Genomic DNA, 26,102 nt, shown 5'->3' on the forward strand with positions numbered 1-26,102 from the left:
CACTCTTTCTTCATTTCAGCCTCAGTTCCCATCCCAAACTGAACTGGAAAATTTTTTATGCACTTTGGCTTGTCTCAGTTAAATTAACACCCCCACCCCTTTTTCTATACCTCCTTTCCTGTCTAGTTCTTCTGAATCACTCTCTCGAGCTATGTCCAGGATGCTTTTAGCTCTGATGTTGAACTGCAGCTTGTCACTAAAGGCACCTTGGCATGTACATAAAAGAGATTTGAAGGTGGAAATGACCACCCATTAAATTACCCCATCCCTCCAGTTAGTGTGGGATTGTTCCTGTGGCACACTCCCCAGGGCCTGGGGTTTTAATGCTTTGAGCAACAGAAATTCTATCTCCACCCCCTTTGGGAGGAGTGCATGAGGGCTAATAGATCACACTCTTATGCAATTTTTCCTGATACATAGCCTGCATTTTTCTTTGTTTGATGTCTTCAGTCCGTTATTCATATTTATAACTGGTGCTGGGTGAATCCCCAGTGCTTCTAAGGTTTATTTCTGTTTAAGAAGGCATGCAAAAAGCCAGAGACTACTCCACATTCTTTAAACCTTTTGGTGCCTTCCTGACAGGCTCTGTTATTTCTTCCCTGAAACTGCCCAGGACCCAGTAAAAAGCCTCATTTCTGTCTATCCCAGAAGGTTAGAAGGTTGGATACTGGCCTAGTATATCTATCCTTAGAAAAGTGACTAAAGCCCTCATCTCCTCAATCTACAATATGCCTTTTTCTCATCATTACCCAGTAGCCTAAGTCCTCCAGTTTAATTTCCTGTACTCATCAGACTGTTGCTATGCTTTTTGTACTCCCTTACCTAATTGAAGGGTTTATCAGTTTTCATTGCACTGCTTCCTTTGATGCCTGAGCACAAGAGACACTTCTTTAAGTATTTTTTCTTAAGAAAGAAAGGTATCTCTTAAGCTGCTATTTCAGTTGATACCCCATGAAACTCTGCACTAACCAAACGAGAGCAAGAGGGATCCTTCATTTGTTCTGAGGAAACCTTGCGCAGAAGAATTTAGTCAGGGGCTGTGAATAATTCCTCTGGACCTCCATCCTGTACATGGAGCCAAATACTGCAGAAGAATCTCAGGGTACTCCATGCTTTAAGCATGCCCAAGCAAAAGTCCAACTTAATGGTTCCTGGCAATCCAGTTTAGCAAGGGCACATTATACATGTGTGCAAGGCAATGACAGACAGTGCTGCCAGGACTTTTCTCACTATCTGAAATTCTTCACTATGTGTGCAGGCTCCTCCCTCTTCAGATCCTCCTCCCTCCCTTCAGTCAGAGGGACTGCTCCTAATACTGTCATTTTAACAAATACCAGTTACCAGGGCTGTTGCAAGTGCCAGATCATGCCTTTCTGCTGTAAGGGTTGAAGAAAGATTTAAATCCATGTTGCTGTCACAATGGCCCCTGTACCACAGTGAATTCTGTCTGCTCACTCTTCCCCTGTGAATGTTAAATAACAATAAAAAATGGTTCTGCTGCAGGAAGAGAAATAAAAACTGAAAAATGCCTGCTGTAGTCTGGTAGTCTAGGCATTCAGATTATGGGAAAATTATTTTTAGATGCCTTTACCTGAGGCATTCTCATTTTTTATGCAACAGTAAATTGAATACACACTGTTCTACAAATAGCATATTTCTTCTCTTAGGACACAGGAAGACTGCAGTTCTACACCTTATCCAAAAGCAGGATGCTGGATTTCCTCCAGTCATGCCACTACTGCTCTAACACTAGGCAGGACAGGAGGAAGAGGCACAAGCACCACTTCTCCTATGTGCTTTATATAGTGTAATTGTGTTTTTAGCCTGCTAGACGGCAAAAGGGGAAGCTTGCTGGCTTACAGGCAGCACAGTGGTGGTTGTTGGCCTTTGGAGGTGCTCATGCAGTGAGCAGTTGGGGACCTGGTCTGTTTTCATATCACAGAAATAGAGGTGGGAGAAAACCAGACATGAGCTTCCTATGTCCTGTGTTCTTATGTCCCTATCCCGAACAATTATAAATACATGGTTACAATTTTTGCCATCAGCTCATTTTTGAACTATATACATAGGTATTAAAAACCTGAAAGCAGGAATTTATTGTCTAAATTAAATGGCAGTATCAAGAAGTAACTGACACTGATCATAAACTGCCATGCTGCCAGAACAATTAACTTGGAAGAGAACTTACTTATAGAAAGGGGAGTACGACTATTTTTTTTCTGAGGCAGAGGACTAAAGGCCATCAAACCAACCCTAAAATGACACAGGAAGAATTACCAAGAGTAGCTTATATACACAGGGAGACCCTTTTTGGCTCATACAGGCTTTACAGACTGTAAATTATAGTTATTCCTAGGAGGAAAGAAAATAGGTTCTGTCAGTTGTACAATTACTTTTTATTGGCAGTGCTCTTTCAACTCAAGAAAACATTGGCTGAAGTTCAAGACCAAGATTTGGCTCAAATGCCACCACAATTCTTCAGAAATGTAATGAATGTTCCTCAAGAAATAGTTTCCTAAGGAAGCCACAAAAATGTGTCCAGCTAGGTTTCAGGATATCTAAAATGATATCCAGAAGTTGCTACCAATGAAGACCAATTGCTTTAATTTCATCAAATTACATTTTTACCTGTCAGACTGGCTAATGCTCTCTGAGAAAGAGATCTCTGACACATTTAGATTAATAGTTTCATAAACTTTGATGTACATATATATCTACACAATTCATCATACCCACCTCAAGCATTTATTTTGATGGATAAACTATTAAAAAAAAGTTACCAATCTAGTAACAGTGGAAGACGGTCCTGTCACTGTGACATGTTGGCCCGAGGGTCATATACTGAACATAAATTCAGTCAGTCAACTCTCATGCCTGAGTGAAAATATTCCTAAGCTTGAGTGAAAACTTAATTTTAGAAAAGTTGATGAGATTTTTTCGATTGCTGTCAATGAAGGCAAGATGTCGAAAGTCTGTCTTCCTGCTGTCTTACCTGAAGATGTGTCCATATGGTATAGCAGGGTTAAAGCATTAACCATTACTACTCTTGCTTCTAGAAAATTTAGAAAATTAGCAAATATTAGTAAACTAATCTTTAGCTTACCCTGACCTGAATCTTAAATTGCTTGAAGAGACTGGAGATGTCATGTAAAATATCCACTTTTGTTTCCAAAACATCTTTAATGGTTACTGCAGTTATCTAGAACACAAAAGGGTATTTGTACAATTTTTCTATGATGCTTTATACAGAAACACTGGAAAACTTCTAGGTACTTCCAGAGGATTCCTGTCTGTAATGGGATGAAGATATAAAAATATAAGCATCAAGCAAAAGCAGGAGAAATAATATTTTTTATTTGTAAAACATGCATATAAGTGTATCTGTAAGAAGGCAGATTTAAAATAAACTGGATTCTAACAAATATTGGGAATGTCTTCTACAATTTCAGAAGATTAGTATCATTAGACTTTTAATCAGCTATACAAACTGGCATATTTTTTATAGTATTGTGTTAATTAAATGCAGTGACATATTTAGAGATTTACCTGTGAAAGGCACCTCTGCTAGGATATTAGTTCAACCCTCCCCTAACTGAATGGGCCTTTCCAAATCTGTATTTTTACTCTGTTTTTTTTTTTTTTTTTCTTTCTTTCTTTTCTGCACTGTAGAATGGTCCATAGTTAACCTATAAGGATGTTTTTATCACTCCATCAACTCTCCAGTGAATTCTTAATACTTGAAGTTTTGATACCAGTGTGATCAGATACTTCTTCCTCACCCTCATTTCCAGTTATTTCAGATTATAGAGGCCTGGCATGCTCTCAAGCACAGATCTTAAATTGGCAACATTGCTCCAACAGACACATACATACAGAAAGCAGAAGGCTAGACAAAACAGGATAATGTGAAGACTGTATTTAATAACACAGCAAATCAAATTTCCCCAAATTTGATAAGATTGCTGCTAAGAAATGAACTTGTAGCTCAGTGAAATATATTAGTTTTGCCCCTCTGCAGGCTATAAAAATTAATGCTTGCTAGTTAAGGTTCCAATGCATTTCAATAATTTGGTTAGTAATTATTTGCATTTCTAGACAATGGAGAATAAATACAAAAATATTCAAAGTTCATTTGGAGTTCACTGAGTAAAACCTTTCCCAGATCTTAAAATGCAATGGGGGAGATTTTTTTCCCAAGGAAAGGTTAGATTGATTCCTGATTTAATCAGTTGCTAAGCATAATTAAAATCAGTAGTTTATACAGTTTCTTAGACCAAGAATAACCCTCCTGTTATTAACTCTGTACCAACTGACAGAACCCTTTTATGTGGAACAGACCAAGGATGTAGTAAATAGATGACAAGAGACACCATAGAAACAGGTGATAACATATTCCTATGTCTTTAATGGAAACATTTTGTTACAATTTAGGTTATGTGATATTCTTGCATTTTTAAAAAGTGTGAAAGGAAATGCACAGAATAAAAAGTCAAAGGACACCAGTGAATACAGATATTTTAAGTGACCAAGTCATAGAAGAAATAAAATACATTACACAAATAAACAAAGGTTATATCCACAGTCATGAATACACACTCTCCTCTACACAAAACCAACAATAAATAAAATCACATTATATGCAGATAGTTCTACTTACATCAGTACAATATACTGTGCAGCTTTCCATTTGTTTTCTGCTGAATTGGCACTAGGTTTCTCTTTTGTCCAATATTTTTCTATTAATAGGGAACAGCGTAAAAGAGGTGACAAAGTTCCTGTCCACAGTGTCTATCCTGAGTCCTGTTAGTTTTTGATTGTTACACCCTATGCACAAGAAACACAGCAAATTCTACCCACTGCCTTCATCCTGCCTCTCCAAGTGTTCTCAGTACTTCCAGACCTGCCCAGTAAAGACTTTATTTTCTGAGAGAAGGGAAATCCAGACAATCCCCAAGCAGAAAGCAATGCAGCTGTGCTCCTTGTGCCTGCTGCTAATGCACAACACCAGCAAAACCTCGTTTGTTGCCCCAGTTGGGGCATGGGGGCAGAATCTTGTGCTCTCTGTGCATACCAGTTGACATTACAAAAGAGATCCCTAAAAAAATATTTTTTTATTTTAATACTGATTTTTGTTCATTTTTGTTTCTTTCTCAAGTGTTCTCTAGAAACATTCAGGTCACAGAAACACAAAGGAAAAGTTCACACAGAATGGATTTTAACCTTTCAAAGATTTTTCATCTAAGAAATTCACCTAACATTTCTGAATATAGCTTAACATATAAACTGTAACAGAATCAGATTATTCAGACTAATTAATCTTTGATGCAGATTGAGGGAACTGTAAGCCTCTCCTTTTTGTTAGTTTTTTATGCTGTAAATTTGTTCTTTGTCAGCTAGGACCTTCTAAAAGGTCAATTATGGGAGAAGTAGTGGCATAATAAAAGTCTCTATAGTGACACACTTGTCACAATTAAACATTAACCCAACAAAGCCTCAAAACCATGGCAGCCTTATCTTCTTGATCAAAACCAGCAGTAACTCCATAAAAAGTCCAACATTAACCTTTTTCCTTTCTTCATCTTTGTGTGAGATAAAGGGGGAAGTGCATTTATGACAGAGTTAAGGCTTCACTGGGGCAAACCACAGTGCTCAGGCTTTCTGTTGTTATTCTTTAGAAGAGAACAGACATGTCTGCTGCACAGCTTGCTGACCCTGCAGACAGCCATGTCTGACATCTCTCACAAACAGCTATTTGTTTTAATTTCAACAATCATTTTTCATCAGTCTCAGAGCTCAGATGTTAAAAGGTATCTGAGAATGGAAAACAATACAGCTCTCAAGCCATCTGAATTAATTTCTGCCTCTAAGCAGGGATATGCACAGCACAAACTCCATTTCTTCCACTGGAAAGTTTTCACACACTCACAAATCTTTTTGTGCTTTCAACAGCAAGAAGGAAAGTGGGGGAGGTGAGGTGACACACACACACAACATATCTGAAAGCAGAACATATATGAAACCACTTTTCCCAGCATGCCCTTAAAAATACATTCCAAGAGTTTGTTTCTAAAAAGAGTTAAAACTGACCCCTACAAAACATGCACTTTGAAATTTGTCCCTTTACAGTTCACTGTTGTGAGGTGAGTTACCAGGGCATGTTGCTAACCCACAGAAAAGGTAATGTACTATTAGAAACCGGTGTTTCTGTTCCCATGTGCCCTGCCGTGGGGAAGATGGTTGCTAGACATCATTTTATAGCAAAAACAATAATGATGAAAAAAACCTAACAGGTAATTCTAGGTCTATAACTCAGATAGTGGCTGGTGTGGCCATGGTGTTTTGACACCACAAGGGGTGTTGACAGCTGAGCACTGCTCAGCAATGAACCATGTCTGAAATTACATAAAGGTCAACATTCTCAGTGAGGAAGGAGCATTTCTGACTAAATGGTAGAAAACAGCTGTCTCTTTTCAAAGTACTTCTGAACCTAGACAAAAGACTGTGAAAAAAAAAAGGGTAATTAAAGACTGTTCATTTGACTCTTGGAGAAAATGAGGAAAAATAACCTTAACTGCTTTACTGAGAGAACCAGAATGCCCACATAGTTGCACTCTGAAGCACAGAGGAGGGCACTGAAGGCTGTGGAACTGTCTTGAGCTCCGGAAAAGGCGGACTGAATTGCCAAAGAAATTTATGACCAGGACTATTAGCTTCCTGTCTTTGATGTCTATTCTTGGCTTTCCAGGAGCATTATAGCATTCATGAGGTGAAAACATCACTGGAGCCAAGGTCAGCTAAGGCTGATGCAGCCTGTTCTACTGCAAAGCTGAGAAACTGAACTGCTTCAGGCCTGCAGACACTCATTGAGGGCCCAAATTTACTTCCACTGAATCAGTAAGAGGGGTTTTTTGTCAGTTTAATGTGTGATCGCATTTCTAAGCCAAAAAATGAATCAAAGATCAACCTCCCAGTAAAACATGTTGTCAGGGAGAACTCTCTTTATTTTGTCCAGCACAAATGTTTTCAAAGCATTAACTACACCTTAATAACTTTCCACTGAAAAAACCCCAACAAAATACTTCCAATAATGCAATGGTGCATTGTTTAAGAACAAAATGAAAATAGCTCAACATGGTTTATTTTCAGAAATTAATTAATATAAGTCTTTAATAAACTGAATTCTGGTCACAATTTTCCAAAGTGCTCAAAATCACAAGTTTTAGCAAAGATTGAATATTTTCAGAGCTCAGCTAGTTGTGGTCTTCAATGAAGCACACTAGAGCAGGAACTGGTAATTAAACAGTGATGGTGGTAGTCACAGACAACTCAGAACACACAAACTGTCCATAAACAAAGGTTTCAGAACTGGCCAACTACTAGCGGCCCAGGACAAAGCACCTAGACATCTGACTCTGAAGCTGTGGGTTTCAGGAAGCTAAGTAACAGATTCTGCTTCATCTTTGTCACTTGCAGTAGAAGCCTAGGTGTTAAAGTTATGAGGGTAAAGAAGCAGGAAAACTGTCCATAGAATCCTCAGGAAGAGGATTCTGAGGTGAATCAGATATTAAGCTGACCACTGCTTAGTAATTTTAATAAATACTAAATTAGCAGAATTTGTCAAACTTTGACAGAATATGAAACCATTATTTTAATTTCAATTTAACAAGCACAACTGAAAGAACTAGCAATAAATATGGCCTACACAGCCAGCCTTTCTTAAATTCAAGCACATGGCAAATCTCCCTTTGGTTCAGCTGTGGCCAGGACCATACCCTTCAGTCCCAAGTGAGCAAAGCACTTAGAAGCTGAAGTTGAGCATATTTTAAGTGTGTTCTGAAGTGCTGAGCTGAGTCAAGGGTCTCCTTGTGCTTCTCTGCAATACAGATGTATGTTTGCAATATGGGCAATTTGTTGAAGCCAAAAATGTAGGTTTTGAAACCTCTTTTGAGGATCAATTATTATTATTTTGATTAGACATTCCCTTACAGAGTTTGGAGCCTAAACATTGTGGCATTGAGCTAATGCAGATGAACCAGAAAGGAAAAGCGCATTAGCCAGTAAAGAATCTCTCTGCTGAATAATCTAAACTCAAGGCAGCTTCTGATCTGTGCTCTGTGGAAGACATGGGAACTATTAGCAAGAGGCCTGTGAAAGGCAGCTAAGAAGAGCAAGTTTATTTATGCTATGAAGGAATCTACTTATGTGAAATGTTTTAAATGATCTCTACACTTCCATGGGAAAAACACATATGTTTGTGTGCATCAACTTGCAAACATTAAAGCCCACTGATCTAAAATGCTTTAAGGTGCAAAGAAGGTTCACCTTTCTTGGAGGTGCTGGGATGTACAGTTTTGGTTAAGCCAAGGTCAGCCCCCCACCAACAGACATCTCAAAGAAACACTTCCTGAGGTCATGATTTAAAACCCTGCACAAAGATTTTAAAGCATTAGAAGTAATATTCTTTTTAAAAGTGACCTTTCACTATACTTTTTTAAATAGGTATCATAAAATGACATAATAAACTGTCATGAGAATTTATGGTCCCAGCCAGATCTCCCATCTTCTGGTGTGACTCAGCTGTGCAAGGCATAGGAAAAATGCACATCTACACAATTGTCCAACCTAGTCACTTTTTGAGTTTGAGTACTAGTTCATACTGCAAAGTAAGTCACAACAAAAATAATTTCCAAATGAGCCGATGCTTCAAGTTATACCCTATTCTCTACCCATTTTAAAATTTTCCTTGCCTTTTTTTCCTGTGGCAGAGTAGTCAAGCGGGTAAAAAAAAGCCAAAATACTGAAAGGCCTATTTGCAAAACCAGAAGTAGATCAAAACTGCTTTGGAAAGTATCTAAAAAAATACCTATCCAAAATTCAAGCATGCCCAGAGGCTAGACAAACTCAACTGCTTGGGAAATAAAAATATCCAGAAACTAACCAGGATGTCTTTTTTCCTCCCCAGGTCCATAGCAGTATGACTGCTTCTCTAGCCTACTTCTGGTGTCCATGATATAAAGAGAATACCATTCTTCTCTCGTGTCCATGAAATAAGGAAAATACTTCAGAGAACTGTCCACTGATCCATGCCACTTTGGCTAATGCACTTTTCTAGAAGTGACACAGGCCCAGAAAAATGGGATGCTGGAAATCAATTTCCTGTACTGGACCTGCTCTGACAGTCAGGAAGCTTTGCCCTCTGGCTGTCTGGGACATAGGACAATATATCACAAGGGCAGCTGATGAACCCTCCATATGCTAAGAATAAATTGAAATCTAAGGAAAAAGAACACCATGTCCAACAACAAATAAAAGGTGTCAGAAAGCAGACACAGTGAGCTTTTGCTCTTCACTCCCAGGTATCCCAAAGTGGTTTCTCAGAGTTGGTAGTCTGGCCAACTGAATTTCAGGGCCTAAAGGTTTTGCAGAAATCAGGCTTCAAAGCCAGATTTGAGGTTAACTTTCAAGTCTGACTAGAACTGCTGAGACCAGAAAGCTCTGTTTATGAAATCAGAGTAGAGTAAACCAAAATATTTAATGGACTCTCAGAATCATAGTCATAGCTCTGTTTCCCCACTGACAATACTTTTATGGATCTTCTTCACCACATTTGCTGTAAGTACTTTTCATTTCCATTTGTTGACTAGAAAATGCAAAGCTCTCCTTTGTTTAGTATAAAATAACCTGTCAGTAGCTAATTCAACACAGATTCATTTTTGCTTCTGGTAAAATACATGGCAAAATTTCCAGGGGTACTGAAGGCAGCAGGATTAAAGTCAGCCTCAAACAGTGTTTTAATACATGCTTCCTGAAGGTAGTTCCTTGGGTGTTAAATTGTACACACATGGATAGTTAAATCCCATTGATTTCTACAGGACTCTTTAACATGTGAAAAATGCATTATTTCCAGCATGAGTGTCATCTTCATATAGACAATTAAATAACTGCATTTGTGTTCTTTAAATAACTATTTGATTGTTGCACATGCCTGGAGAAAACATTTGGAGAAAAAAATCTATTGCCATCCACAAAGTCATTTCTCCTCCCCTAAATACTGGTTCTAAAATGTATTTACAGCTGTTGACTTTCCTTGCATATTACTCCTATAATACAAAATATGTCTTCAAAACATCCTCTTCCTTAATTTTTAATCCTACCAAAGCAAAAATAGATACTTTAATAGAAAAATACAAGATCAAAAATATCCTAAAAAATAAAATGGTAGCATGGAATGTCATTTTTATACACACACACAAAAAAAAAATCCCCTTTAGAATTGCATCAGCTATACAAACACTTTCATATTTACAGTTATGGATGCAGTTCTTGTGCTCACTGAAGTTAATGGGATTTCACCATTGACTTCACTAGGAATAGGAGCAGGCTTGACATGGACTACATCTGTCCCTCTGAAAAGTCATGGCAGGGGACAGAAAAGAGTGTGGCAAAGCACATATAAGACTGAGGAATTAATCAGTCCTCTCCAGAGACCTGATTGTCTTCTCTGTTACTATCTCACATGTGTGAAATTCATCATCCTTCACTGGAGTTTTTCCTAAGTCCCACCAGCTATGAGGGAGAAACAGTGCTTTTGACTGTGATGCCACACAAACAAGGAAAGAATGGTTTGTGTGTTTCCACCTGCCTGAGTTTTTCAGAGGAATTAATTAGAACCAAGTGCCAGTTCTGTCCCAGAACTAAGGCCCGTACACCAACTTTCATATCCCCCGTTATCAATGTCAGTGATTCAGTGATGCAGGATCATACCCCAAACAAATCCCTTTCTTCCTTTTGACAGCAACTAGCACCTATGCCTCTGAAACCATATTTGATACCCATGGGTGAGATGCAAATATGGAAGGAGGTGGTAGCTTAAAAAAAAAAAAAAAAAAAAAAAAAAAAAGGGAGCAAAATGCAAAATGAGGCATTCTCCATCAACTAAACCAAGATCTGCTAGCCTTAATATATGCCTTAGGAAATACTGTCTTTACATATTAAGTACATCCTATAACATCAAACTGCATAGGTTTCTTTTCTCGTGAGATGAAAGGCCATGCGGCATAATGTGATAAGTAAATAATTCCTGAGCTTCTGAAAGAAATTAAGACAAAATTACTGCTTAAAGAGTGAGTTCTTCAAGAGTCTCTTCTTTTTACACTGATGTCTTTGGTTGTGTCCTTTTCTCTAATTCTTTCTTTTCCCTAGGAAGAATGGGATTCTTTTTCATCTTCTTTATGCAGCAGAAAAATGAGATCTAATGGAGTCTTCACGTAACTGCCGATGTTTCCCCATGTTACAGTCCTCCTGTTGAGTTCGTCTCTCAATAGTTATTCTGTATTTCTTTCTGCATGAAAGGAGAGGAACAGAATGAGAAATCCTTCTCCAGCTACAGGCTAACAGACTTCCCTTATGAAGAATGCCTGTAGGGGACAGCTGGGTGCCATTTGAAAAATGAAACGTGGCAGAATGTGAAACCCTGGTCAAAGATTAAAGTAGTTTGCCTCAGAACATTTTACCCAGGCTCAAGAATGCCTGTTAATTTTTACATGGCAGTCTCAAAGCACTAAGACATGGATATTTGCTTCTTTGAAAATTTCTGATCTAAGTGATTAGGAGTTTTTGTGAAGTGTCATGTGAACTGTGTTACTTCACTGTTTTATATTGATCAAAGACAATTTTCTTTTCAGTATGCTGGGTGGGGGGGAACTTTCTGCAGAGTTCAAACAACAAATCTGACTATTCAGCTGCATTTCTCACTGAAATGCAGTATTAACTAACTAATCTTCCCATTTCCCTCTGAGAAAACTATGATGTTTGTAATGTCATAAGAAGTAACATGATGAATTAAGAAGAGGGATGTAGAAGACAAGAAATAAACACAAATGCTCATGTATCAGACACAGCTCTTCCTGTGTGTCTTCCTCTTGGCCCTTTTGAAGAATTCTGCTATGCTTTGTACATCAAACAAACCCTCTGACTGCCTTTTACTTCCTCTTTAGTACCCAAACCCCCCTTCAAAAACCATCAGCTGATTCACATTTACATTTTATACATTTAGGTTTCTACTCAGTTTCACGACAAATTTTTCAGAAGGGAATTAGTCCAGCCCCATGTGCTTGTACTGCTGGAGGAGATGCATGGCAAAAACACTGCAGGCCAGAAAGACCTGTTACACCAGCACAGGTAGCAGGAGTCACATCTAGGTATGTAGCAGTGGAAGCAAGATTTCCACAACACCAAAGTTTTGATTCAAGCAACATGGCTGAATAGAAAGTGGCAACCTAGAAGCTCTGAAAATATTCCCTCAATACCTGTGTCTGTATCAGTAAGCTCCAAAATAACTTGAAAAACCCATGTTGTTTAATTTCTTTATACATTTTCAAGTCAGACTCTTACATGGGTCAGAGCATATACAGTAGTAGCTCTTGCACAAGGACAGGTCCAGATTTTAGATATACAGGTGTTTAAGTTAAAATCTGGTTAAAGTTACATGTCAGAACTACTCCCCAGACATTTTACCTGCTGGTATGTACACTTAAAACTGTATTCGTATACTCCTCTGTGACAATTACAGATCTAAATGAAAGGTAATCAGAAGGCTATATTTACAGTTTAAAAGCTACAGAAGCTGCAAGTACAAATTACTTCAGGCACGCAAATGCTAAACCTGCATTTTCTGAAAATCTGGCCCACGCACCCTAATTTTTTATGTTTCAAGAATTTATTTAATGGTGGAATAAGGAGGTTGTCCGTGCTCCTGGTTTGAGCAATTGCAATCAGATCTCCAGAATGAAATTCACCCACAGGTCTTTAGACATCTCCAATATATAGATCCACCTGACAGTACCCACAGCTTTCTTCAGAAACCAGAGAAAAAAGCACTTCTAAGAGACCTAGTGTAGCTTTTACATTAAGATGACATGAACTGCATATCAGAAGAAAAGTGCTCATTTCTCCCCTCTGACCATACATAAAAAGACTGGGTGTGGAGCTCATGTGTATTACGTCTACTTTTAGAAACAGAAACCTTTGCTCACATGGATTTCCAATCCAAATCATTATGTCAATGACTAGAAGTTTAAGGCCTGTTCTTAAAATGATACTTTGCATAGGTTCATACCAGACCAGGATATTTGTTATTTTTTATAGCAGTTCCCTCCCAATATCAGCAATGCTACAACCCACACTGAACAGCTGTCATCTCTGGTTGAGAATCTATGTGAGATGAAAGAACTTTTGATGACATAAAATATAAAGACAGATTTTTATTCCCTTTTTATTTTTAAGATAGTCTTTATCCAGTCCAGGCCAACTTAATTGTATCTCAAACCCAAACACATACTATATAAGCACTGAACATATGCAAGAATAAAATCACCCTGCAGAGTTTCAGATATAAGCATCTGATGAATAAGCTTGGTTCTTTGAAACACTGAAAGTGTCCTGGTGAATTGAAGCAGGTTTTGCTTGTTTTATTTTGTTAACATTTTATATAACCAGTTGTTTTTTAATGGATAGAATTATTTGATTCTTGTATGCAGAGGTTAATTCTATTGTCCTATCTAGCTTTTCCATAGCAGAAGGATAAATTACTCTATATATAAGGTGCTGAACATGCATAACTAATTTATTCCATCAGTATAGGATCAATTATCAAGACTTTATATTTGCTGACTAGCAGTGTAAGAATTATTTAACTTAAACATGAATAAAACACTGATCACCCTGCACTGACCTCAGCTTATTAAGTTAAATGCACAGCTTTGGAATCCAAATGCTCTCTAACACCAAAACAGAAATCTCTTTCTGTTCTGCAGTACAATTCTATTCAATACCAGGCAAGTGATATAAATCTCTTGCAGATCACAGCGGCACAACTGTGCTGGCAAGGAGCAGCAAACAAAGGCAGCTTTCAAGGCCAGGACACTTTACTAAAGTAACTGTGAATGTCTGGAACTCACTGGAATTACTTCCATGAGTAACTTTACTTAGGGATATAAGTAGTTACAGGATGAAGCTCCAAGTCAGTAAAATTATTTGGATAAACAAAAAGGACAATCAAAGTGTGTTTACTGTCTCTGGTGAAAATGTCACGACACACTATTATTGTGCCTCTCTATCTCCCACCAGGAGCTGAGAAGTTTGGATGACAAATAAAAAGTTTACAGAATTTTCAATGAATTGGACTAACCTGAAGAAGTAAAAAGCCATTAGCAATCCTGCTCCAAGCAAGGCACCCACAACTATTCCTGTAACTGCTGATTCTCCTAGACCACCTGCTTGAAAAGGGGGGAAATAAACAATTAGTGTTTATATTGAGAACTATCTGCATTCATGTATTGGAAAGTACACACAATTAGGAAATTAATGACCAACATGAGACCTTTCAGAGCCTGGGACTCCATGAGAACCTGTTCCAGTGTCTGCATGTTTACTTTTTGTCCTTGCTTTCCTTGAGGCTGAAAAAGCCCCCAAATCAGTGTCAGATGAAGGCAGAATTCTGGAGATGTGATACAAGGGAATATTGCTAGGTACTGGCCTGGACAGCTTGGTCTGAATCATAACACTGACTACAGTTACAGTGACGCACATAATGGAAATCAGCACTGAATATGCCTTGAGACACTGTAATAGAAATAAACTCATCTTACCTGGATAAAAATAACCCTCTACCGCCTAGGTTTATTAAAATGACTATGATTATCCAACAGTTCCTCAATTTTTTCTAACTTCCTGAAGATACGTCGTTTCAAGTTAAAGCCATATGACTTTTGACTTGCTTCAAATCTCAACAGAGGCAGAACAGGGATACAGTGGCTGAAGGGGAGCCCAAACAGGGACTGTCTCTGGGAAGCACAGGGCTCCTGAAGAACAATGGCATTTTATATCCATGTAGTCTACTCCCACTTCCACTCCCACCTGGATTTGTAGAAAGGAACAGAGAAGGAAATCAAACTGCTCCCTCCTTTTCAAACTTCATCCTTGACCCTTTGAGGGGATTCTGTCTGTACAAGAGGAAGAAGATGCATAGCTGTACCATGCTGAAGCAGACGGTCTGAGTTCACACCTGTTTTTCAAGGGTTTTAGAATTACCAGTCTGGAGTTATCTTTTCACTGCAGACTAGCAATTAGACTCCTGTGGAAAGTTAAGACCACCTTTTGTCACTGAGACATAAGTATCCTCCTACCCTAATCTCCCTGCAATGTCCTACTCACTACAACAAGGCCTGTGATGTCAAGTGTGCTGGAAAGAATAGACACCTGCCCTATGGAGGGTAGTCCCAGCCTTTTGAATTCACAGATGTCATCCCATTCACTCCTCCTCAGCCTACTGAGCCCCTCATAGTGCCTTCTCATAAGACTGAAAATCATTCTGCACTGGGAGAATGCTGCTCCCACCGGCACAGCTGTTAATTATCAGTGTGATTATTGTCTGGGGTTTCAGTTACATCCCTCATTCTGGCTGAAAGGCTCCTGCAAAGATCTAAAGCCTCCAGGGCTCTGGCCTGTGCATGATTACTGTTAAGTTTAAATTCAGGGAAGTGATTCAGACCGCATACTACCCACGGCTGTCAGACCTTAACCTCCCAAGGAGTCGGGAGAGAGAGCCAGTTGCCATGTCTCAGCTGGACAACTGGGCTGAACAATTTAATATACCCCATAAAGTTGCAGAGACTCATGGATTCTCCTCTTTGGAGCTGGCCCAGAAGCATTAAGTCACTGAACTTACATGATTTACATGGTGTATTGTTTGTGTGCTCTGAAACACGGCTTTCATCTAGGTGCAGCCTGCCATGGTTCCACGGGTATTTCACATTTGATCGAATTTCAAACCGTCCCTGCTTTCCATAGTAGTCCCCGATCACCTATGCAAAACAAGAAAGGGATGAAAAGGTTTTCCTATCAGCTTACAGAAGTGAAGCAAACAGGAGAGAAACACTGACTCGATTGCTGTGGCATGATGTTGGATGTCAGAGAAGAGGGCTGAAGGGGTCTGTGGGAGGTTATGCAGTGCATGCCCTACCCTAGGGCAGAATCAGCTGGAACAAAAGCATTCCTGATAGATGTTTATCTAATCTGTTCATGAAAGCCTTCAAAGATGGAGACTTGACAATTTCTGCACCAATTATTCTGGAATTTAGATAGCCTTACTGTCAGTTGTTTTCCCTAGCATGTAACATAAAATGCTTTTTTTGTAATTATCCATCACTTGTTACCAAATTGTCAGTGGTCATAGGACCCCTTCCTTTCTGAAACATTGCTTTACCTATTCACAGGCTCTTATCTGATTCTGCTCTCAGGCTTCTCTTCTATATAAATCCAGTTTACACAAGATTTTTACCTTCTGAATATTTCTCCTACTCTCCCTGGGCTTTTGTTAATTTGTTCCATAGTGAGTTGAGTGCTCAGGATTGCAACCCATCTTAAGCTAGACAAGAATCCAGACTGGGCATGGACAGACCCAGAGCCGCTCTGCCCAGAAGGACTTGGGGCTGCTGGCATGTGACAGGCTGGATCTTTTCATACCAATTCATAAAGACACTTCAGGATTTCAGTCCTGTCTTCAGCAGTTTCAGGCTTTATTCAAGATAACCTACATTGAATCTACTGCAGCAATATGTCTAAAAAACATCTATGCAGCAGGGCCATAGAAGTGGCCTGTGACACTGAAGTGGTCAGAAGCAATAGCAGAAGCACATTGATGGATCTATTTGTCCTCCCACAGATAAAACCCAGATATTAATACACTGGGTTTAGAATTCATGGATAGCCTCTTCAAATCTTTCACCTGAATTTCATTTTGAAGCCAATGACTTTAAAGAAGAACATTTGCTCTGGTTAAATATACAAAGGTATATTTTACACTAAATAAAGACACTAATTTCTGTCTCAGTTGAAACTGGGATATAAATCCTTTGAAGAATGAATGTATTCAACATTTGTCCAAAAATAAAGGCAAATCCAGTAAACTGGGTAAAATAAAGCCCCTTCACAGGCATCAGATTATTTATTAAGAGATCAAGCAGGAATGGGTGAGTCCTCTACCAGCACAACTTAATAAATAAGAAAATATGCAGAATGGTTTCAGAAAAAAAAGCTATAAGCAGGAACCACATGGATTCAGATCAGAAGTAGGATATAGATTTTTGAAAAGCAGGAGTGGTTCATCTGTGGAGCAAACATTAAGGGCACCAGCAAGGCAGTCCCTGTCCTTTCAGTGTCACCAAAACAAAAATAAATTCCTGTTACAGTATAAGCTTTAGTCATGTGTAAACTACAGGGCTCCATAAAGGTTAAGAAACCTGCCTTGTCTAATATAGCAGAGGTCAAACTAGGAAATCCAGGTTTTCTTCTAGCTTTAAACTCTGTGAATAGACTTGGGAAAACAGCTGTCCCCAAACTCCCATCCATCTGGCACAGCTGAGAAACATTCTCATACGCAGAAAAAAATTATTCAATGAATAGAACAAGTTATCAAAGAAACAATGTTTTTAGAGTGAGAAATGAAGGTAGTAATTATGTGGCAGACAAAAGTAGTAAGCAATCATATAAAATCTTAATTGCATGTACCTAATAAAACACAGGAAAAATCCACAAGAAGTTAAAAAAATAAATGTAACATTTAAAAATAAGGTCATTTAAATTGCAAGTGAAGTGAAAGAATGGTAAGAGAGGGAAATTAAATTGATAAATGGAATAAAAAACTACTGGGCTGAACAAACAGAAGAAGCACAGATTGTTCATACCAAAGTTATCCCAATCATTTTGTACTCCTACTGCCTGGGAGTGTCTGCAGTTTACTGGTGTAGTTTTTCTATCACTTTTACATATTACAACACACAAGACATCCTCACACTTTTTAAAGGGCTCCTTGAATTTTTCTCTGCTGCAGTACCAATAACATAACTTCACTGGACTCAAAACCACACATTGAAATGTCCAGCTCAGATATTGCTACTTTTTGTTTGAGCTTGTTGAAGCTGGGGAGACCAGCAAAGCTGCGGCTGATGCTGATTTTGCAACTAACAAAAGCATCCACTGCAGCTGGACTTAGGGCACTGCATGTATTAATAAACTCAGCCCAGACATGCTATTCTCTGTGTGCAGATGGTACTGTTTCTCACAGATCTTTTCATAGTCCATCTCTTCCAATCTTTCTGCATCCAGTCAAATAACTTATCTGGTATATAAGGAGCCATCTGATTAAAATGTTCTTAAATGCTGAAGAGAATGCACTCAGGAGTGTCTGCCTGACAAACAAAGCCAGGCAAGTTCTGCACTCCTGCTTGTGGTTGAGCACATCGTTAGATTTAAATACCTGCACTTGTTGTCTTAATGTATCAGGACAATTTGTGCATCACTGTTGCTGTAAGATTAATCTTTCTTCCCAACTTCTTGCTCATTTTTAAATAATAATTTCTCATATTCAAAATAAGTGGTGCTTAGCCAGTTTGTGAGAATTCACTATTTATTTAAAGGCCAGCATCATGTGAAATTGTATTGTTAAAGAAAAGAAGGAAGTTTAAAAACCTTAAAATAACTACTTCAAGATAGGTATCTTACAGAAAGGATTTGGTCTTTAAATTGCTAAGATTAAGCCACCAAGTAAAGAGATGATATAATGTTACTTTACACTGAATTACTAATTCAACAGTGGCCAATCGCAATCATGTTTGTTTCCTTACCTCCTGTGTGCCTGCCTCCGGGTCTGTCATTCCAATCACAGAGAAATCCCCATATCTGTCTCCATTGGCATCAATGGACACCTGCCCTGCAATGCCTAAGGAATGGCATGTGAGGAATCAGAAGTTTAATCAGTTAAATTACTAACCTTACCAAGCAAACATGAAAACAGTGGACAGGCTTTTACAGAACGATATGACAGGAAATCTCATCAGTCTCCCAGCATTTTTGTTGGCATTCCAGAAGAAATTGTAATTTCATCTCAGTGTCTGCATTCCTGAATTCTTAACATTTCTTCTTTTTAAATATTAAACATGTGAGATTGGAGAATATGTGAGAAAATTCTAATCCTAAAATGAGCATGTATGACTAAAACACAGATATACTTAATGTGAATTATTTATAGAGAGCCTAACCCTGAAAAATCTGATGATGCCTCAATAAAGAGAGTCCAGCTCATATGCTGCAGAGGACACAGGGGCAGAGACATAGATCCCACAGGCTTAAGGGGTTGCTGCACCCATATAACCACTCCAATGGTGATTCCTGCTGCACCCATATAACCAGTCCAGTAGGATACTGGAGATGGCATAGACAAGGAGTACCATTTGCACTACAGATGCATTAAGCCCTTCATTCATCTACTTAAGATTAACTACATAATAAGTTCAGTTTGATTTATATTCTTAGAGCCCAATTCCACTTTCCCGTTTTACAATTTTTGGATGACTTTGGGGAAACTAAGACTCATTGATTCATATGTCAAGTTTGAAAGAGCTTTGGAGATCTTGAGCCAAACCTCTAGCTCAGAGCCAGGAGAATGCTCAAGGTTTTATCTGCTCTCCAAAATCTTCAAGGACGGAAATTGCACAGCCTCATTAGGGCAACTTGTTTGATCTGTCATGGGAAATGAACACATCCTTGTATTCAATCTAAACCTCTTTTTAAATGTACATCCTTATGAACAAAAAGCTTGGCTTCAAATTCACAATGTGTAAGTCAATCAGGTTCTTAAAATCCATCAAATAATATTAACTAACTATGATGAAGACATCTTAAGACTACTGATATGCTTTTTCACCTCAGATATTCTCAAACGTGATCCTGCACTGCCTGACACCAAACACAGCCATTTACACCCATGCAAGGCAAACAGGAGTCATTGTACATCCATGTCACACCAAATACATGCCTAGACCAGGCACAAAGCCATGGAGATTCAGGCTCTCTGTGACAGTCAATCAGAAAAGGGAGGTCAGCTATTCAGAGTATAACTTTCTCCCAATGTGCCTAGTGATAGTGAGCATGCAACAGACTTAACTCACCTCCATTTATCTTATATCTGTTCAGATTTAGTGATGTCAGGAATATTTCAGCTTGCTGTAGTTTTCAAAATATGTACTAGTAATCAAAGATTATTGTCAAGCACCTCTTTCATTGTAACAACATCGTAACCAAGCTGCTGGCAATTCAATTACTGCAGGGAAATTGAATAGGTGTAACAAGCACTTGGCTGTAAGATGCTGAAAGAAGAGGCCACTCTGAAGAACTGAGATGTCCGTGTTTACACATGAATTTAGATTCTGAATTTGACAGGAGGTACTAATTGGAAGGGATACTTTTGTGACCAAAGAAAACCATAACTGTTTTTGAGAAGAGGTACTAAAATTGAAACTTGGAGTTACTATGGAGTTTTTTTTTCACTTGGAAAAGATTAATTTTTCTATTTTTCATCTGGATCAGAAATACAACTTTTAAAAGTTGCAATTTCCTTAAAAAAAGAGGTATGAAATTTTGAAACAAACTTAATCAAGAATTGCATTTGCATGAAAGTGCAATGATTTGCAATGATTTTATCTCAACTTTCTTTCTGTTTTTTTTATGTGAGATACCTACATACAAAAAATTTTGGTACATTTTCAGAGGAAATGCCAATGAGTACAAATATTCTCCACCAGATGTGCCCTAAAGTTATACCATGCTGTCTTTAACAACCCAATCACTAAGAAATCCTTTGATCACCTCAGCATTATCCTTTCCTAAGCCCATAACGTCTGTTCAGCTGTGGCAAGCAGATGGTATTCTGCAGGAAGCAGCATCTACATTCTGTTGGGAGTCCTGATAAGTCAGAGCAGGCTGTAAAATGAGGTGCCAAGACAATCAGATATCTACATGTCAGAAGTTAAATGTATGTCATCAGTGAAACTGGAGTTCTCATTATCAAGGCCTGCAAAAGTCAAAAGGAATTACAAAGCTTCAGTCCTGCAGCAGAACCTGATGGGTGTACATGAACCATATTCTATGATGCTGCAAACAGAGAAGCAAATCCTTAGACACCAGATTCCCTCCCTTTTAAAACAGAGTGTTCTGGGGAGCCACAGATATGAAGAGATATAGTGGGATGCTAAGCACAACCTAGAGACAGTACAGGACAGCTTATGGGATGACTGCAACCTGCATAATTTAAAGCAATCCCTTGCTTTAAAGTGCTTAAGTGCTCCCTTAAGCTGCCCTTAGTATTCTTTTGCCTTGTGTTCATACCACAATTTGAAAACAGAAAAATAGTTTGCAGCTGCTGCCCTTCTTGCCTTCCTACACTAAGTCCAATGTGTTCTTAGAGCTGAGAACCTGGCCACTGGGGTTTTTCTTACACATTCAGACGAATCATTCACTTTTTATCTAAGGGAAATGTTTCCTTCTCTGAGGCATTTCCACAGGAAATCTTGCCAGTCCTACATCAAATGACTGGACTATCATATGAGATGGATGGAAATATTTTAAAGAGATGGATGGAAATATTTTAAGAGATTAAACCAATAATCTTCGGTTTCTTTATTACAACTCCTACTTGACAAAAGTGTCTGCATTGCTTTGCATCAGCAAGGTGATACACAAGTGCCAGTTGCACTGCAGAATTGCAGCCTTGAGGATTAGGCACAGAAAGGCACAGTGCTGTTCAGCTGCTGTCTCTGAGACAACACACACAGCTCCTGAAAGGAGCCTGGAGGAAATCCTTCTAGGGCCCAAAGGAATCCCATTGAGAAACACAAAATAACCCCAACCCTGGCACCTGCTTGCTTCTATCCATTCCCAGGCTTTCAAGATAAAAAAGTAAAATGGAAAAAATTAGACAATCTGAGAGCTAATAGATGAACATGAGGAAAGTGAGCAGCTGTAATCTTTTCAAAAACAATAAAGGAGCCTGAGAAAATCATTGGTATTTCTTTACAATATCAGATGGTCACAAAATTGTTAAGAGTTTTTTGAACTGAGTCAAGACCTTGACAGTTGATGCAGAAAAAAGAAAGTCTGGTGAGATTATGTGAGCCAGCCTTAAAGATGCACATGGTTTCATGTGTTTTCCTCTCTTCATATGCTTTCCTCTTAGGAGTGGAATAGGCATGGGTCCTTACTTTGCACAGAGCAAAGGCCTGAAGTTTTTTAACTCTTACCTTCATATGTTCTGTTCCGTGTTTGTTGAACAATTTTTTCCCCATCTTTCTTACTGAAACCAATCTTCAGGACTTCCTGTAAAGCTAGAGCATAAAGAAGAATAGCATCATGGAATCCTTCCACAAACATGTTCACCTAAAAGGAAAGAAGAAAAAAAAGCAATGGCAATTGACATATGACATATAACAAAATTTTTTCTTTTCTAGATAACTGATTGACTAGAGAGAATCTACAAATTAACCAAAGTGACTAATTTGGAGATTTGGAGAGTTACTTTCTCAGCTGCTGGAACAGAAAGAACTATATGTCAAAAAAAACCCAAAAAAAAACAAAAAAAAAAAAAAAAAAAAAACCAAAAAAAAACCCAAACCTCAGAGGAACAACAGGAACTTCTGACCCATTTTTAAAAACAGTTAACCACTATCTGCAATTCTGGACATTCATAATGTTGTCTCTGAACAGCTCTGCAGACAGGGGCGAAATTTGCAGATCCCAGTTCCCATGCCCAGAAGCACAAATTCTGCACTTGAACATGTGAGATTCTGTTAGGTGCTGAGCACCCTCATTCCACAGCAGTGAGTACAACCCCTGCCCTCTGCACAGGGGACTTAGCAGGACTCTCAGGACTGGGAAGTATGTTCTCTCATGATTTTTTTTGGAGAGCACAACTAGTGGATTTGCTTGTTTAATGATTACCACTTCCACTTCTGGCCCCTGTTCAGCCAAGCATCTCTCCACTAGCAAATGAGCAATGGAGAAAACTATTTACCATCTCCAGTAATGTGTTCTCTGGAATTGCCAGAAGAACTTTTTCCTGTCCTTTACAGTTTTCCCAGTAAGTTACATGCAACAAATGAAATAACCCTTATAACCCTAATACCGCTTTATAACCCTAACACAAAAGAAGATTGCTGCCAATGAACCTTCGCAGGCAACCCACAGTTTTAGGTCTCTGAGTTACACAAACAGTTAACACCTGACTGCTGCAGAAACACTACAAGTTTGCTCTCAGGAGCCTGGCGTGCTGCAGTGGTGAAACAATAATTATTTCAGGAGTGGAGTTCAGATGGAGACCCATCAGCAGAAGCTGATGCAGAGCAGCACAGGTATTCCTATTCTGTAGGCAGCAACTCACATTTCAGCAGTGCAATGTACTCACTCAATGCACAGTAATTCAGAATGAATTATCTTTTCAGCTGCAAGAAAGATGTTCCTAAACACCCAGAGTTTCACTACAATAAAAAATTCCTGACATCCTAGCAAAAGTGTAACCACATTATAGGGCCTCATACTGCCACTTCCAGGGAACAACTCACCTCTAGAAATACTCTCCTGGACATAAGTAACTTTTAGCTTATCTTCCACTACAGTGTATCTAAACAATTTAAAATTCCAGTAAATGAAGTGCTACTCTGACTTTCACAGGTTTAGATGGACATTTAAAATGTTACAAGATAAAACATGTGGCCAGTTAACTAAATAACAGTTCCACAGATAAGAAGTATTACATGGTTGATTGGCTTAGCTCAATTAATCAAACTCTGATAGTGTAATTGCACCAAGACATTCCTGCGCTCTTCAAGCAGTTGCCAACAGTAAGTAGAATTTCAGAATTATTTACTGATAATATAAAAGTGTACATTGCTCTGACATTTAAGAGTGGACTTTCAGTAACGCCAGCCTATGCTGCAGTTGAATGCATCACATTCATCACAGGGAAGAGCCCATGGTGCTACAGGAGGAGCAGAACACCTTGGCTCAGACTGAGAGTCACTGACTAAAGGGCAGCTGCAGTTATTCTGAACTAAAGAGAAAGCCTGAAAGAAGTGGTGAAAGTCAGGCTTCTGGTGAAATAAAAGAGCTGATGGACAGAGTGCATACTAGGACAGGCTTTGCCAGCAGGGGCTTTAACTTTTCAGAATTGAAAAAAACCCAACCAAACCAACAAACCACAATGCTCGACAACTGCTTTGTATGCCAATGTTAGAGTCCAAGTGACCTGAGGGAGATCAAACTTAAGCTTTCTTAATGTGACATTCTTTCTCTCAGGAAAGAAATTAGACTCTCCAGTAGCTATACCTCCCTGCTGGCTGATTTACAGTTTGTGGCTGTCATTTCTTTCAAGGAAAGCTATTTGTCACTTCTTTTGTCCATGGCAGAGACCACTCAGTGTAGCACAGCAACTTTCAAAGTCCATTTTGTCAGCTAATTTGCTCAACCTGAAATCTACTCAAGCCACCAGCCTCAAAACCCTTCTGTAGACACTGAAGATTTGCCAAGTAAGTCAAAACTCACTTGGCAGTTTGGGAGGTTGTTGCCACAGCATCTTGCCAAAGCTTCACTTGGCCAAAGCCCCTTACATTACATGTGAAAAATCACATTAAAAATCGTCAGAAAGTCATTTATGCCATTGCTCAGCTGCTTACACACAAACCCCAACATTTTATCTCATGTTGTCAAGGAAGCTGAAACTATGGATAGTTTATGCCATTTAAAATCCTCTGAAGGAGTTGTAACTACTGTTTGCAGATGAGATTGCACTTGCACTCCTCAGCCAAACCATATGCTGGCCACACCTGAGACTTCTCACATTAATCCAGGAATACATTTAAGCAGCAGTTCTTGAAAGGTGATACAGGTTCTCATGAAGGAAATAAAGTTTTCCTTTGTATCATCTTGTTCCATCATTTGTAAGTTGCCACAATTCCATACAGACCACAGGTTGCATGATGTGTAGGACAGAGGAATATTAAAATGTGAAGTAATGTCTGCAAAAACTTTTGAAGGGTTTGCTCTTTGCTGCAGAAAAAGCATTAAAAAGGGCTGGACTAGAAAGTTTATATTCCAGGAATGCTTCAAATAGGAATGAGAGTAACTGTGAAGATGTCTTCACAGGCAGCTTGAAGGTGTCCATGGTAATTAATAATGTGCTAGTTCAACCTTAGACACCCACAGGATAAAAACTGAACAGAGTATAAAATCTACTAAAGGCCCACTAATCTTATAGGTAATTAAAAGTTATTTTAGTTGAGCTCTGACACAAAGTAGTGCCTTTTAATGTAGTGTTTTCTATTTTCATTTAAGCTGCCTTTTAACTACAGGTGTGAGCACAGCTCCAAATGCTGTGATCATATTTTGCATGTCAGAGCTACTGAAATGTTGCTGTCCAGGGCATCCCTTCAACATGGCAGCAATGCCACTGGCAGCAGAGAAGCTTACAGGTTTGCTGAACATCTTTGGAGGCTGCAGTACAAATATGTGGAAACCTCTTTCTCAGTGATCTTCTGTATTACTTTCACATCCTATTCTAATACCATACACCTAAGAAGCAAGTATGCCAACTGCACAGGTGAATAAGACATATACCCCTTTTATTTTCCTGCCTTTCTACTCTAATAAATCATCTCCTATCAGAAAAACAAAAAAAACCCAAAAAAACACCAAAAAACCAAACAAAAAAAAAAAAAACCCAAAAAAACACCCAAAAAAAACCCCAAATAAACCCAAAACAAAACAAAATGAAAACAAACCCAAAAAAACCAAACAACCAAAACCCAACAACCTCTCTCAGTGGAAATCACATGAATAAATTTTGCCCAGTTTGAAGTTATAGTTCCCCAAGCAGCTATATTGTGACCACACTATTCATATATACCAAGGTGTTAACAGCATACACAGCAGTGCAAAATACTACCGATGTGGAAGACAGCCAAGATACAGCTATGCAGGGCCCATAACTTTCCATATCCGGCCTCATGAGTGTAAAATAAGTTCATTCTCCTCCATCTGGAACTGCCCAGCTCTGAACCACTGCAATTACAGCAATTCATACCACTTCCATGCTTAGTGGGGAGCATTATCATCATCACCACTCTTTTTCTATTGAAAAGGCAAACAACATCTCCCACATTTGATCTCTGCATCTACTTTCCATGACACCCATAGTGATATTCAAGCTGTCAAACTAT

At 38.7% G+C, this 26,102-nt stretch overlaps 1 protein-coding gene across 2 annotated transcripts in view; it reads right to left on the minus strand.

The window, feature by feature from the left end:
* Positions 1 to 4,382: 4,382 nt before the first annotated feature.
* The window catches only part of NPR3 (natriuretic peptide receptor 3), a 45,563-nt gene continuing 23,843 nt past the window's right edge, over positions 4,383 to 26,102 (minus strand). Inside the window, exons 4-8 of one of the 2 annotated variants that reach the window (XM_085568089.1) lie at positions 22,134 to 22,269; positions 18,684 to 18,778; positions 15,728 to 15,863; positions 14,189 to 14,273; positions 4,383 to 11,341 (exon numbers count right to left, since the gene is read on the minus strand). In XM_085568089.1, the coding sequence (XP_085424215.1) occupies positions 11,230 to 11,341; positions 14,189 to 14,273; positions 15,728 to 15,863; positions 18,684 to 18,778; positions 22,134 to 22,269 (564 nt within the window). In that variant the 3' untranslated portion in view covers positions 4,383 to 11,229. Of the gene's footprint in view, positions 11,342 to 14,188; positions 14,277 to 15,727; positions 15,864 to 18,683; positions 18,779 to 22,133; positions 22,270 to 26,102 lie in introns of both variants that reach the window. The other variant, XM_021554666.4, reaches the window with a different exon arrangement.

The sequence above is a fragment of the Lonchura striata genome, chromosome Z (assembly GCF_050655825.1).
Source record: "Lonchura striata isolate lonStrDom1 chromosome Z, ASM5065582v1, whole genome shotgun sequence".
NCBI lineage: Eukaryota > Metazoa > Chordata > Aves > Passeriformes > Estrildidae > Lonchura > Lonchura striata.